The sequence below is a fragment of the Catharus ustulatus genome, chromosome 21 (assembly GCF_009819885.2).
Source record: "Catharus ustulatus isolate bCatUst1 chromosome 21, bCatUst1.pri.v2, whole genome shotgun sequence".
In the NCBI taxonomy this organism is placed as follows: Eukaryota; Metazoa; Chordata; class Aves; order Passeriformes; family Turdidae; genus Catharus; species Catharus ustulatus.
In genome coordinates, this window is record NC_046241.1 from 5,130,135 (window position 1) to 5,145,105 (window position 14,971).

Sequence of the window (14,971 nt, forward strand, 5' to 3'; positions counted from 1 at the left end):
AAACCTGGCAGCCAGGAGCCAGCTCACTTTTCCCCATGTTTTTCCGATTTCTGCAGGGCAAAGTCGGTGACAAAGGACCAGTTGGGTTTCCAGGACCACCTGGCCCTGAGGTATGTCCCACCCACCACCTCCTTCTCACATCCTTGCAGCCCAGGGCTTCACTTCTCTGCTGGGATATGAGGGCACATGAGTGGTGATGGGGTAGGAAGGATCAAGATGGATTCATGACCCATTCTACATCTCATGGTTTCTTGATTTCTCCCTCCCCTTTTTTGTCATAGATAAAATGAAGGAGATTTTTCCTCTTTTCCCGCTCATAAAAACATTTAAAGTAGAAAATCCTCTTACTTCCCTCACCAAAAAAACAGTCACAGTGATACCTTAGATGCAGGATGAGCTTCCCCCAGCACACCATCATTTTTCTCCTTCCTAAGCAACCAGACAAAGTCTGTAAGGTGTTAGAGAGCCCTTCCAGCACAACTGATGGTCTGTTCTCCCCTCACCAGTGTTCTGCTATTTCCCAGGGTCTGGAAGGGCTCTCATCTGAGTGCTGCCACTTAGCAATCGTTCCTCTTTGTTGCTATTGGAAATAAGCACGGATTCCTTTGTTTCCTCCTCCTGGGTGGGTGGTGGGTGGGAAGGAGCCCAGGCTGACAGCAGCTAATGAGGGTGTCAGCACCTTTCCTAATTCCTGCCTGCTTCCCTTTGTCACCCTTTGAGGCTGCAGCTCCTTTCTCCCAGCACAGAGGTTATGTGCTGACTCAAAGATTAATTAAAACCCAAATTGCCACTTTTAGCTGTGTGATGACAGGGAGGCCCTTGCTGCAATAAATCTTGTAAGAAGATGCACCTAAAGGGAGTTGCTGGGGAAGGCTGCTCTTCCATCAAACTGATGTTGTGTCCCATTCCCTCCTGAAGCCAATGGTGGGCCCCAGCATGGAACACATTTTGTCCCTTAGCCTTTAACTAAACCTCTCACAGAGGCTGACACTGCCTGCAGAATTCCAGCTAAGCACCTGACTGCTCCTCATTTTCTCCAGGGCTTCCCAGGTGACATTGGCCCACCAGGAGAAAATGGTCCTGAAGGTCTGAAGGTGAGTAGAGCAGAGACTGCAGCTCTGTGTGGGGCTGGAAGCAGCCAGGGAAAACAAAGTAGTGGGAAGGGGGGAAGAGAGAAACCCCAGGAGATTCCTAAAGATTGTCCTGGCCAGCATCTCAGCTTGGTCTGTTTGGCTTGAGGTCCCTCCAAGTGCAGAGTTTTCTTTTCTTCAGATTTTTTTTCTGTAAGAAAATTGACATTGGATAATGTCCCATGGCTGTGAAAGAGACTTTCTCATTTTAATTGCCCTTCTGAGCTTATATTTCTATTTTCTGAGCATCTTTTCCTTTGGCTCTTTCTCAGGGAAAGCCAGGAGCACGAGGTTTACCTGGACCAAGAGGACTGCCTGGACAAGAGGTGAGTGTCCTGAGATCAAAAGAGGTTTGATTTAAAGAACAATGCCAAATTCTGTAAATTAATGCATGGTGAAATGGTGTCTGTGGTTTAAAAAGTTCTGCTCTGTCTGAATCTGGAAGGAGATGCTTATACTGAGGGATCAGAGATCTGCAGAAGAGAAGCTTCCTCTAAGCTCTGTGATGTCCAAGTCCTGTGATCTCTGCTTCCAGTCACTGCTGGCATCTGCTGACCCTAAATTCTGCCTTGGCTTTGCTTTTAGAGCCTGTTCCCCCACCCCCAGATGGGTGTTAGAGCCCTTTTCCCTGCACATCCCCTTGCACAGACATGCCCTGGCCTGGCTTTTCCTTTCTGCTCCTTTTAAGTGTTTTCCTTTTCAACCATGAGACCTGCAGACTGCGCTCTCTCACACAGAGAAACATCCCTCTGTAAAAAGAGAGGGAAATGGGAATTGCTGCTCTGCAGAAATTCATTTGCCCAGCACCTCAGAGCTTTCAGCTTTCACTTCACCTCACAACCTGGAGCATCATTCCGCTTGCAGTCGTTAAGAAGGGAAAAATTGTCACTGTTCTGATTGTCCTGGAGCTGCAAATACATTAGGGAGCAGCAGAGAATGTCTGGGTTCCCTGTTTATCCTGTTGTAACTCCGGTGACATTGGTGTAATTTCCTCTCACTCAGGCCAGTGTAAGCTATTTGTCCAGAGTCACGAGACATTGTGTAAATAATACTGAGCACATGCATGGGCAGGAGCTCGTTTTAATAGCACTAATAATTCTTAAGTTTTTCTGGGAACTCTTCTGCTTGTTCTCTAAATGGGATTAATGCAAATTAGCTCATTTATTTGCAGTGAAATAAGGAAAAAAAAAATATTCCAGCCAAAATACAAAGGGAATCGAAGCCCTGCATTCCAGGTTCAGGCAGGCGTGACCAAGCTGCCTTCAATTTGCTCTAGTTAGTGAGTGTAAAAGTAATTCCAAAGACATGGACATGGAGTTTGGTGCAAGCTGTGCTGAAGGACTTTGAGTGTGCAGCAGAGCACAGCGCAGCACTGTGCTCCTACCACTGTGGTCACCCAGGGCGCTGGGTCAGGGCTCTGAATTGCATCCCACTGGAAATGTGGCTATTGTGGGTGGCTTGTGTGAACCCTTGGAGCTGGGTTCCTGACCCCCAGTCCCACCCTCAGCCTGTCTGTGCCCCTTCATTACCACGGCTGACCACCGAAACGAGAGCAGCCAGGCTGTGGCTGCCAAGGGCGCTTTTAATTTCTCTCTTGGCAGTTGGTTTTAGACACTTGAGATAATTTTTGTGAAGCTTAATTGAAGGTCTCTTAGAAACTGCAGATCTGATCCTATCACATTAGAAATTGGTGTGGAGCCAAGGGAAAGGAGCGAGTCCAATTGCTGTGTGAGATTTTGTGATAGCTCCATCCTGCAGCATGGGTAGTCCCAGCTGAAAGCAAAAGGGAAACATTCATACAGTTGCCAAATGGTTCTGTGGGAAATATTGGAACATGCTTTTTTGGGGGGAAGGGAGAGGAGAGGGGGGAAGAAAGAAAAAGGGAACTCTGTAGCATTCACATCCCTGCCAAAATCAAATGAAGCAGAGTTATGCAGCATGTCCAGGGTACCCTAGTGGCCAAATCCAGCCCGTCATAGACCAAATCAACTGGTGTTGCCTTGGTCAAATTTTGGATGGCTTTTACTGGCAGTCCTTGACTTGAGATACTTTTTTCCTGAGAAACCTCAGAAACTGCTCTAAGACAGAAAAAGGCTCAGCTGTTAAAATGTGACAGCTGAGCACACAGCCTGTGTTTAACTGCTGCTCATACTGCAGGCATTTCATTCTTGCTGCATGGTGAGTCCAAATTTTGTCACTACTTTGCCTTTTATTTTAATTTCTTTTCACCTCAGGGAGATGAAGGACCCTTAGGACCACCAGGAGTGCCTGGTCCAGAGGTAGGTTTCAGTCATTTATTCACTCTGTTATTGCCAGCTCTGATGACCTTGCAATGGAATTGTAGTTAAATTCTCATACAGCTCCAACGCTCCTGGTTTGGGAAGTTAATCTGCCCTGCTATGAATTATTGTCTTGTCCAGGGCTTGATTGATTGCTTGAGCCAGGATGGCTGAAAGTCCAGGAAGTGTCTTGCACAGGGTGTTGAGTTTATGACTTGCCTAAAGCCTCAAACCTTGAAAAACTCTCTAATGTTTAAACAGTTCATCCTCAAGATAAATGATATTGATTGGAAACCATCTCCATAACCAGCCCTTGTGTTTCTTCCTTGATTTATAGTAGTTTTCAAGGAGTAGAAGAAGAAGAAAGAAAATAGACTGGACAGTCAAAAGAGTCCTTTTGACCTTTGTGATGTATCACAGAAACACAGTTAGAAGAAGCAAAAAGAATATTGTCATGTCTGTGAGCTTGCCAGCTCAGGATTTTGTAATGGGTCTGTATCTAATTGTCACCACAGGATAGTAAAATATCCCAAAAAATGGTAATAGGTGGATCAGAAAATGAATGTTTCAACTTTATCTTTTATTTCACAACCAAGTGAACTGCACCTGTGACCAAAGCAGCTGCAAGCTTTGATGTTTATGGTTTTCCATGTATTTCAGGGTCGATCTGGTCGAAAGGGATTTCCAGGAACACCTGGTCCCAATGGTCCAAAGGTAAGAAAAGAATCTGCTCCTGATCAGGGAAGCAATGGGTAGAAGGGAAGAAAGAAAGAGGGAATTGTCTTTTTTCACTTTTACCACTGTCCCAAGTATTCATTCCAGAGAGAACAAGAGAACTGAGGGCTCCTCGTTTTCTCAGAATTTTGGGGTCTCAGCTTCTGCTTCTTTCTTCCAAAAGAATGATGTTGCATTTTTTAAGCCATTATAAACAAATTAGTTCCTCTTTTGATATTAACCAACTTCTTCTCCATCATCATCCCATTTTCCATTGCTTCTCCATGGTTTTGTTCTAAAACAATGCACATCATTCCTATCTTTGCTGCCTAATTATCAGCAGGAGCCATCCCAGGGCAATGCACTCCACAAACCCACACTCGAAAGAGAAAACCCAACAAAAACAACCTCTTCAAACAGTAAATAGCAAAAATGTGGTCTGGCAGCACATCTGGAGTATCTGCCTACTGAGAAAATACAGCTGCTGTCCTGGAGATACTGCTGGTGAGCCTGGCCTCTGGATGGCCCATCCAGGGGCACTCCGCATGCTACCACTGCTGCCCTTGAAGCTGGGCTTGAAATCCTTCTCCTTCTGCTTTCTCCTTCAGCCCTCATCATCTTCATGCTCTGAACTCCATCTTCCTGCACTGGGCTTTATCTCACTCAGGTTCTTGCTGTGTTTTTCATGTGGATGATCCATGTGACAGTAACATGTGCCTGTCTGAGGTTTTATGGCAATAAAATCAGAGTAGAGCATGGCCTGGGCATATTTGGGTTGTCTTTTCTTCTTATGCTTTGTAAAACTTTGAGATAAAGTAACCAGGACTAGGCTGGGTCTATGCCACAGAGCAATAGATATCTTATGTTTCAATGTGCTTCTCTGAAGGTTATTTTACTACAGCAGGAGCAGATTTTGGGGCATTTCACTCCAGAACAGCAAGTGTTTGCTCCATGTTTGTCTCAATAATGTTTCTTATTTTGGATTATTCTCCAAGTCACAGTTGGTTTTGTAAGACGTTTCTCACAGATTTTGCCCAATTCACACTTTGCAGCCCAAATAATGGGTGTACAAAGAGCCAGGTTGTGCCCAGGGTCTGGCTGGCAGTAACCCCTGTGCCTTTGTCTCCTTGTCCTGCAGGGTGAGCCAGGAAACCGTGGCCGACCAGGCAAAGTTGGTGAGCAGGTAAATTCCTTATTTTCCTTGTCTCCTTCATTATCTCCTCTGTATAACATGTTCTGGGTACCCAGAGTGCAGGCTGAGAGCAGTGGCCAGGGACTTCTGGCCCCCCAAAGCTGCCCACAGCCCTGGTGCTCCAGGCCTTGCCAATGCAGGTTTTAAGGATAGGATTCTCTGCTTTGGGTGCTATGTTGCTTTCACTTCCCCTAGATTTTCTGGGGAGTAGAGGAGAAACCAGACCCTGGGGAAGAGAGACACTGAGCTGCATTTAGTTGTAATTCCATAGAGAACATTCTGCTGGCATAACCCAGCACATGCATTATCCCTGTAGGCTTTGGGGGAACCACAGGCATCAAGGAAAAAGCAACAATTGTTCCCACATCTCTGTGATTGAAACCAACAAACTTGTCCACCAACAGCCCTGAAAGTGAAGCCACAGAGCCTCCAACATATTCTGTGTGTTCCTGCATGACCACACCGAGCTGGCTGTGGCTGCTGGCCCTGGCACTGTGGGTGCTGCTGCTCACCACTGCTGTCCTTCCAACACTTGCCCTGCTGAATGGTCAGCACACTTGGTTGATTTGGTTTGGTTTGGTTTGGTTTTGGTTTGGTTTGGTTTGGTTTGGTTTAGCTTGTCAGCCTCTCTGGCTCTTTTTTCCCCTGTATGCAACAGCCAGGGCTCACTTCTTCCAAGGATGTCTGTCCAAGCAAGTCTAAAAAAGTCAAGGTGGATTCTTTTCAGTACCAGCAGTCTGATACCAGCCTCAGTATATGTCAAAGATGGTTACTTCTATTTGGAAATTAGAGCCATTTCTGTGTTATGGTTGTTCATTTGCTCCATGAAGAGCAACTACTGAAGGAGCAAAGTTGTTCCCCACATCTGAGTTCTAATTTCAGCTTTATCAGATTCTGCACAATCTCAGGCAACACTTGCCAGTGCTTTGTGCCTCAGTTTCCCCTTCTTTGGAAGTGTTAGACAGCCCTGAGCAGAGCTTAGCTCAGTGCCTCCTGTTCTGAAGTGGCACCTGTGGATGCTGTTAAAAATGAACATTTAGAAGTGCTTTGAGATCCTTAAGCAGACCTTGTCCTTGAAGGGCAAAGCATCATTAGGATTATTATTCTTTAACTTCCCTCAGGACTGACCTTGAATGAGAACTGTAGGCACTGTTCATTGAAAGGAAAACACAGCTGGCCTCTGCTGACACTGAAACCAGCACAGTGGTAGGAAAGCTGCCTGTGTTATTCTTAGTCAATTAGTCTCTGTCTAGAAATATCACTCAGAAAATTTCCATTTCTGAACCAGTCAAGTCATTAGAACAAAAATGTCTCACCAGACTAATGAGAAATGAGCTCCTCTCCCATCACACCTCCCCTGAACGATGCTGGAGTGCTGGGGTTTCCTTCCTCCCTCCACTTAAACTTCAGCAGTCAGTGTTGGGCTGGGTTGGCTTTTTGCAGAGCCCTGGGAGGATGGGCCTGGGCCCTTGGCACTGAGGACACCATCACCTTCAACCCTCATCACCATCAACCTCTCCCTGTTTTCTCTTGTGGAGACCTTGATGTTTTCTGTTCCACAGTAAGGGTGGTCACACTTCTCAGTCCTGCTGCTCTGCCTGACAAATGGGTTCTCTCAGAGCAGAAAATCTCAGAATAACAGCACAAGAAGACATCACCCATCCATCTCATTGGTGATTTATTCCCTTTCTTAGGGACATCTGTTTAGGAAAGCATGGGAGTTTCTGTCAGGTTTCCAGTGATACTTGAGCTCTCATTGAAAAATGAGGTTTTAAGCCACAGGGCAGTCCCTGATGCGTTGTTTTTCCATTGCAAGGACACAGACTCGGGAAGATCATTCATGAGATGCTTGTTGTCTCCATGTGCTGGAAGGATTCCAGCTGCCGGGCGCCCCAGTACCCTGGAAATGTGTGGGTTAACCCTTCCTTGCCTGTAGATGGAGTCAGAAGGATATGAAGAGGAACATGGGGCCTCTGGCCAGGGAAACCACCAGCCTTGCTGTCCCAGAGCTGGGAATGCCCAGCAGGAAAATGTCACCAAAATGTGCATGGTGAAGGTCAGAGTGCCCTGTGGGAGAAGCAGCACCCTACAGCAGACAGGAAGGTGCTGCCATCCCAGGGATCCCTGCTTGGCACCAGAAAATCCCAGTGAAGGGTTGTGCCAGCTAAAAGAGGCTTCAATTGACTTGTGGGGATTGGGGAGGTGCTGTTGTAACAGGAGCAGCTGTTTGAGTCCCTTCCCTGTACGAGAAGTGACAGCCCTGCTCACTCACGGTCTGTGTCAGGGTCTGTGCTGGGAAGGGCAGCCAAGGCCCCTTGGAGGCCTCTCGTCCTTTAAGGCCAAAGGATGTTGTCCCAGTATCAGTATTCTAAGATAATTTATCAAAGGACACCAGCACCCTCTCCTTCCAAGGCAGAGGGGCTGTAATGTCAGGTTTGCAGGTGGGGAGGTCCTGACTGTTGTGGTCAAGGCCAAGAGGGTCACCAGGAAGGGAGCAGGGAATTGCACTGGTGCTCCCCACATGTCAGCACTGCTCCTTCCCAGCCCATTTACCTTCTCCTCCAGGGCGTGTCTGACCTGCACACATCTCGGTCAGGGATTTTCAGGCACTGTGGTGCTCACAGCCTCTGTGATGTGACACTGTTGTGACAGCACATCTCCACCTTCCCTCCCCTCCCTGCCCAGGGTGGTGGCAGCCCAAGGCAGAGCTGAGCTCGGCGCACAGGGGGTTAAACCACATGGCTGTTCTTTGCGGGTCAGAGCGTCCTCCTTTAAACTGCGATATTTACTGTTTTACTTTCCCTTTCTTTCATCTGAATGGGAGGATTGTACATTTACTCCCTCCCGTCCTTTGTGCCCGGTTTGTTTTGTTTTGAGTTCTGGCGAACCAGTAGAACAGAAAGGCCGTGATCGGTTCCCGCTGGGAGCGACTGGCGGTCCCGTCCCTGGGAGACCCTGCTCACGCTGGGCTTGTTCCTCCCAAATGGGCTATGATTTATGCAAGGCTTCATTGCTGACTTGCTCTCTGTTGATGGAGCCAAGAGGGGGGGCTTAATTATGACAGGGCTGGACAATAAATGGGGAAAGCAAGACAGGAGTTAGGAATTACAACCCACCAGTCCCCCCCTCCTTTCCTTCCCCCCTCCAAGCCCCCAGCAACTTTTTAACAATGTCCATCCCTTTTCCGCCATGCCCTTGGCTGGGGAATACAGCAGACTGAATCATGAGCGACATGCTGAACTCCCATCTAATATAAATGTTTTACATTCTTTCCTGTATAGTGTGGGCCTTTATCCGGGCAGCCAGCGCTGCTGGGACTTCACGTGCATCATTACACACACGGCCCAGAGCAGTGTTTGATGCAGGCCCTCTTTTCAACCCTGGGAACCTGAGAAAAATATGTTGTGCCACAGCTATTTTAGTGCAATGACCACAGTTCATGTCTGCTTTGATTAAATATTTGCCACTGGCAGCTCTTCTGGTTCTTAAAACCTAAATCTTTCTGTCTTAAAACCTAAATCTCCTTGCCTTTAGTGTCTATCCCATTTTGGCCAGTGAAGAACATCATTACCCAATCTCCCCCTGGTTTTTCTTTCACTCCTGATAATTTACTGAGATTTATTTGGTGTGGACACATCTATCTCGATTTTGTCTGCTTGCGGACACAGCAATGTTGGTTAATTGAGCCCAGAGCAGACAGTGCTGGCTGCAAACACTGCAGAGCTACTGTGCTGGAAGCTACAAGGTCCCTGCTCTGATCTCACATTCACACCATGGGACTCTCCTCTCACATGGGGAGCAGTGACATCTTCCCCTGTGCAATACCTCAGTGCACCAGCACAGGCAGAATTCTCCCTGGGTTTGGGCTGAAATGTTGGCTGTGCCCCCTTTCCATCCCAGAGCTGATCTGTGCAGCAGGGCCAGTGTTGGCCATGCCAGCGGGTTCCTGCACAAGCTGCCATAACAAGCAGCACATCATGGGGTGTCTCAGGATGGCTTTGGGGGCTCTTGGTGTGCTCAGATCCCTGCAAAGCACCAGCAGGCCAGCTTGGGAAGCGCCACCAGCACACCTGGCTTCAGGACCTGGATTCCTGAGAGGCTTTTTAGGGTGGAAGCTGATGCTGCCATGCACAGTGGATCTGAAGAATGGCCTTCAAGCCTGAGCTTGGATATACAGCACCCCTTGGAAAGGAGTTTGAAACAGTTTTGTTCTGAATGGGTCCGACGCTTGCTGTAGAGCAGGGATCCCTCTTCTGCAGGGACTGGCCTGAGGAACCAGAAATTTCTTAAAAGCGTATTCCCAGGAGAGAGACAAAGAGATCAGAGGTTTTCCAAGAAATTGGAAGTGAACAAGAGGTGTATTCTTTCTTGCTTAATTGTCTATTTTTCCCTATAGTTGCATTTTGTTGCTTTTCATTCTCTGCCATAACAGAGGCCTTGGGCTATTGGAAAAATTCAGAAACTGGATGCAGTTGAGTACCTGCACTTGTGTGTAATTGAGAGGACAATTGATCCAGCAACCTTCAGCAATGCCACCCAGTGGTAACTTTGCACAGGCAGATGTTGCAGAGTTTTCTGCTCTCCTGTTGATTCCTGCACTGGGCAATCTGTGCCAAGCCCAGCTCTGCTCTCATGGGTGTCTGCTCCGTGCAACCTGGCCATGGTGACACTCTTGTGCTCCAGGACTGCCTCAGCTTCAGACACAAAGGCCATTTCAGAGCAAAGACCACTTCAGAAAGGCTGGGTCACCCCTACAGGGTAGTGGAGCTTTTCTGTTTGTAGCGGTTATCCCATGGCTAGTTGGTATTTCCATCACAGCACAGAGATCAAGTGCCTGCAGTGGCAGAGGGGACAGTCCCTTGCCTCTCCAGAACCAGAAACCTCTGGAGCTGGTGGGGAGGTTGCTGTATCTTCATTCTCAGGAATCTTCTCTTGAGATTGCGTCTGTTTCCATCTTCCTAATTAAAAGCAGTTCTGTTTATCTCTTCGTTATCCCGAACGTTGTTAAACCCTGAGCTTAGACTGGAGCTTTGTTCCAAGATGGTTTCTGAGTAGTGTGTGAGATCCACTGCCCTGCTGGCCCCTCTGGCTGCAGGAACCTTTATTTCCTACTGGCATCCCACCAGCACGACACTATCCAGGGCAAAATTAGTCTGCACAAAGGGCTGAGGCAGCTTGGATTAACCCAAGGAAGTCTACCACTGAAGTCAGCCACTAAAATGATGGCAAGTTTCTGTCTCTGTGCAACCCAGGAGCTCCTGGGGAAGCTGTTTTGGGAAAAGCTCACAGAACAAAGCCACACTATGGACTCGGCCTTCCTTCCTTCACTCATCCACTGTGCTGTGTGTTGTGGTTCTTGCAGATCCTCGTGCTGCTGTTGCAGCTGGTGCCTAAAGCAGAACCAGCTGTGGAGTTAGACATTCCCATGGCCGGGAGCAACTCCATCCGCTCTGGTAGCCAGTAGGAATTACTGAGCATTATACGAGGGATGCTGTGCTATTGCAACCAGCAAGGTGGACCAAAGGAACTGTTTACTTTCTCAGCAAATAAAAACTGAAAATTAGTTGTGCTCTTCTCTTTCCTCAGGGTCTAATGGGTTTCATTGGTCCGGTGGGGGAGCCTGGAATAGCAGGAGAAAAGGTAGGATTGCTTGCTATGAAATGGTGGTTGTAATTTTGCAGGGTAGGGAGGCTGGGGTGGGAGAAGGGTTGTGGAGATTTGTCATGTGAGTGCAACACCCAGCTGGGAATGAAACACGTCCAGGGTGTCTGAGCTAGACTAGGATCAGGCCAAAATCATCCACTTCTCATTCAGGAATTAACATGTGCTCCCCTCCAGGGAGATGCTGTCAAATATTCTTTGAAAAATTAACTTTCCTCATTCGTTATGTGCCAGGGGTTTGTATTTAACAGTCAGCTCTGGTTTTTATGGGAATGAGGGATCTATCAGCCCTGTGTTGCTGGTCATGGGAGGAGTCCATGGGATTGAGGTTACAGGTTTCTGCAGAGGTGTGCTCTGGGTTGCCAGAGGGGTCACACAGGACCAGGGCAGAACCTGCATCAAGCAGGAGGTCTCAGAAATTTCTCAGGTGTACAAGAGTGTAGCCATCCATCTGAGCAAAGGCTGGTCCAAATATTTCCTTTTTTATCTGGTGAGGACCATCCCATCTGGCTGCCCCTGTTTGCTTTGGGCACGCTCAGGGCTGGTGCCCTCTTGTGTACAGTACAGCCACAAACCTCTTCCAAGGGAATAAAAAGGGCTTTATTTCACATAAAAACGTAAAAGGACATTAATTTGTTTTCTATTAGAGTGTAAACTTTTATTCAGAGGCAGTTCCCAAAGACAAATCATCTCTGTCACTCATTGTACCTCACTCGCACGCTGCTGGTTTTCGTTGGTGGTTTAATTATTCACAGTGCAGCCATAAAGATAGTGAAGAGCATAAAACGATGCATTCCACACATCAGTGCTCTCTTTCTCACTTTTATTGCTTCAAGCCCTGTCCTCTGGGTAATGATGTAAAGACTCTGTGACAGTTATACTGTGTTTGCTGCAGATCCATTTTATTGTCCCTTTGGAAAGGCCTTTCCATCCTGTGGGCCCCGGTGGGGCAGTAGCAGAATCAGTCTCAGTCCAAGCTGCCAAGGCCCACAAGAACTGAAAAGAATGACATGATGTGGGCTGTATTTTAGAGAACAAAACAGAGGGATAAAGAGTCTGTGATGTGTCCAGGGTGGTTACACAGAAAATTGGTGCCTAAATGAGCTGTCTCATTGGCAGCTGCAGCCCTGAATTGAATGAAGAATAAGGCATTTACCATGCAGGAAACATGGGAAGATCTTTTTCTCCATTCCATTAAGTTCACATCTGTCCCTGTGCCTTCCATGCCAAAGCCTTGACCACATGAGGTATCCTCAACTTGCAGATCAGCTCTGTAATGTGATGATGTTACATCAGTGTCAAGGCAAACCCAGGCTGTCCTTTGAAAATCTGCCCTTGGAGATCCTCAGCACAGCTGGGATTTCCATCAGGCTTCTCTACCAGGACAAACTTAGGGATGACAGAAATAGCTATCATCAAATCAAAACCTCAACCAGGCCTCCAGTTGGCATAGTATCCTACAGCTTACTACGCTCTTGTGAGCTAAATGAAGTGGGAAATATGCTTTCATTAGACATAGCTGAGTCAGCAATCTCCATCCTGAGAGCTGCAAAATTTAAGACTGAAGCCAGTAGAATCCCAAAATTATCAAAGAGAACAATACAGTTAATACACACTTAATAAAATCCATTCATTCAGGGAGAAAAAAAAAATCTGTGCATTGGTTTACAAGGGCCAACTGGTGACAACACAAACTCTGGGGTTTGTTTTTAATAAGCTCCTTAGAGCCCAGAAAATATTTCCCCTTACGCTTTTTGCTGTTGGAAGGTAGGTCAGATTTTGGGCGTAAACTAATTGGCAGCATTTGCTAAATCCTCCTTCCTCATCCCCCTGAGCATCCAAACCTAACACACCTAATTCCCAGTGCATCCCTGGGGCTGGAGGGAGACTACACACAATTGTGTGGGAATTGCCAGCTGCTGGTGTCCCACTGCTAAAGCCTGGGTGACCTTCATGTCACCCTCACATCAGCAGGTTGTGGTGGTGCTCCTGGGGGCTTCACCCTCTTGTCTCCTTCCTTTGGGTCAAGGATGTGTTCATGGAAAGGGAGATGGGCTGCATGTGGGGATAAGGAAGAGTTTTGTAATGAATAAGTGATGTTTTGGTACATTTTGGGACATTAAGTTTTTTATAGAAGGGATCCTTTCTTTCGGGTGGGCTGGGGAGTCACCCAGCTCTGAGCCCCTCATAAATCAGACCTCCAGGTCCTTGTTGCTGGCACTGTGGACTCAGTATGAGCCACAGGACAGGGAGTTCCCCCAAAGCACCCACAGCCTCCTCTGAAAGCACCAGGCAGCATCTCTGGTTTTTTCCAGCTTGATTCCCTGCTCTCAGCAGGGCCTTGTGACAACAGACTTCAAATGCATGGCTCTGAAAATGCCAGCACATGTAGGGATTGTGACACTGCAGAACAGGCATGTCGTGCCTTGGGTGGGAAGGGCTGGAGATTTCCTTGGGTTCAGTGCTAGCCCTGTTTGGAACTGAAGGTGATGTGCCTGTTTCCTTCATACCTTGGTGTTTTGATGGCAAGAGTGAAGTCCCCTCCCTTGGGATGTGGAGGATTAGTTAATTCCTGCAATCCTTCCACTCCTCTGAGATGGCTGGAAGGAGAGTAGCACTGGAAGCATTTCTGGTAGAAAGCTGATGGCATAGACATGAATTTGTGGATTTTTTTAGTTGTTTCATTGCTCTAGATCACACTTCCCTGTGCACCTGTCTCTCTCCTAGGGTGACCGTGGCCCAGTGGGACCCCCAGGCCCTCCAGGAGTCAAGGGGTCGATGGTAAGGAGTAAGTCTGCATCCTCTCACTCTTGCTGCTACCTCTCTGTCACTGTCCTAGCCAAACAGCACCTTCTCCTGTCTTCTAGTTCCATGACAACAGCTGCAGTTTCTTCCTGTGTCTGAAGGGATGGGAATGAGTTTTTGTCTGAGGGGATATTGAGGTGTAGCCTCTCCCCAGCAGTTGTGTCCAGCAGGTTCCCCTTCAGTGCAGCACTGGGTTCTGTGGCTCCATCAGCTGAGGACCTGCTGTGTCAAGGACTGCCTGTTCCCAAGCATCCTGGCTCTGGAACAGACCAACAGGGATCTGTCCAAGCTGCCCAGAGCAACTGGAAGTGCAGGGTGCTTGGGCAGCACAGTCACAGTGCCTTGCTGTGCTCTGCCTTTCAGGGATCTACATTTAGGAATTTAACAGTGGGGACCTCAGCTGGATCTTGTCTTGCTGTGACATTTATTTCCTGTCTACCATAGCACAAGACCCAAAGACATATTTTCATGTTAATTCAGCCCATTCTCTTCTGGGCTGTTCAAAAAATCTTGCTGCTGATATCACTGGCCAGGTTGGAGCTGGGCTAGTGACAGCCTGGCCATTTCCTTCTGCCCCTAAACAATTTTACCCTGACAAATATCAGATCTGCCTGCCCTTGCAAGCAGCTAACAGTGTAATTTTTCCTGTCTTCCCACTTGGAGGAAGATTGTGGACAGTCACAGCAGGCATGTTCTTCTTCCTTCCCTTTCAGGGGCACCCTGGGATGCCAGGAGCAGTGGGTTTTCCTGGGATCCCTGGACCAACAGTAAGTAAAGGCTATCATCACCTTGTAATACCACATCCTGGGCATTCATGGGCTAAGCCAAACAACTGTATTCCAGTTTATTTGAGTTTGATATGAACGAGAGAGGTGGGAAAAGGGACATGAATGGGAGCAACATGGAAAGAGACAAAATAAAGCACAATGCTTAATTCAAAATTTTGCTGCTCATTTCCCTAAGGAGGGATGTAAAAGTCACAACCCAGCCTCAGTGTTTTAGCAGGACACAAGCTCTCTAGTTCAGGGTGTTCTGGGCTGGGAATGGCTGGCAGTGTGGTGCTCACACCATGTGATACAGTGATGTGTCACAGTGATTTATCACGGTCACTTATCACACTGACCGCATCATGCAGCGTGACTGTCCTGCGTGGTCAAAGCTGTGGCATTGAGGAGCAGCAGAGCAGCTAC

The 14,971-nt window shown here is 47.6% G+C and overlaps 1 protein-coding gene across 2 annotated transcripts in view; it reads left to right on the forward strand.

The window, feature by feature from the left end:
- COL27A1 (collagen type XXVII alpha 1 chain) overlaps positions 1 to 14,971 on the forward strand; it is a 141,394-nt gene that overhangs the window by 74,349 nt on the left and 52,074 nt on the right. For both annotated transcript variants that reach the window (XM_033077501.2, XM_033077502.1), the window contains 9 exons: positions 57 to 110; positions 1,041 to 1,094; positions 1,403 to 1,456; positions 3,365 to 3,409; positions 4,070 to 4,123; positions 5,262 to 5,306; positions 10,902 to 10,955; positions 13,704 to 13,757; positions 14,495 to 14,548. In XM_033077501.2, the coding sequence (XP_032933392.1) occupies positions 57 to 110; positions 1,041 to 1,094; positions 1,403 to 1,456; positions 3,365 to 3,409; positions 4,070 to 4,123; positions 5,262 to 5,306; positions 10,902 to 10,955; positions 13,704 to 13,757; positions 14,495 to 14,548 (468 nt within the window). The remainder of the gene's footprint in view (positions 1 to 56; positions 111 to 1,040; positions 1,095 to 1,402; positions 1,457 to 3,364; positions 3,410 to 4,069; positions 4,124 to 5,261; positions 5,307 to 10,901; positions 10,956 to 13,703; positions 13,758 to 14,494; positions 14,549 to 14,971) is intronic.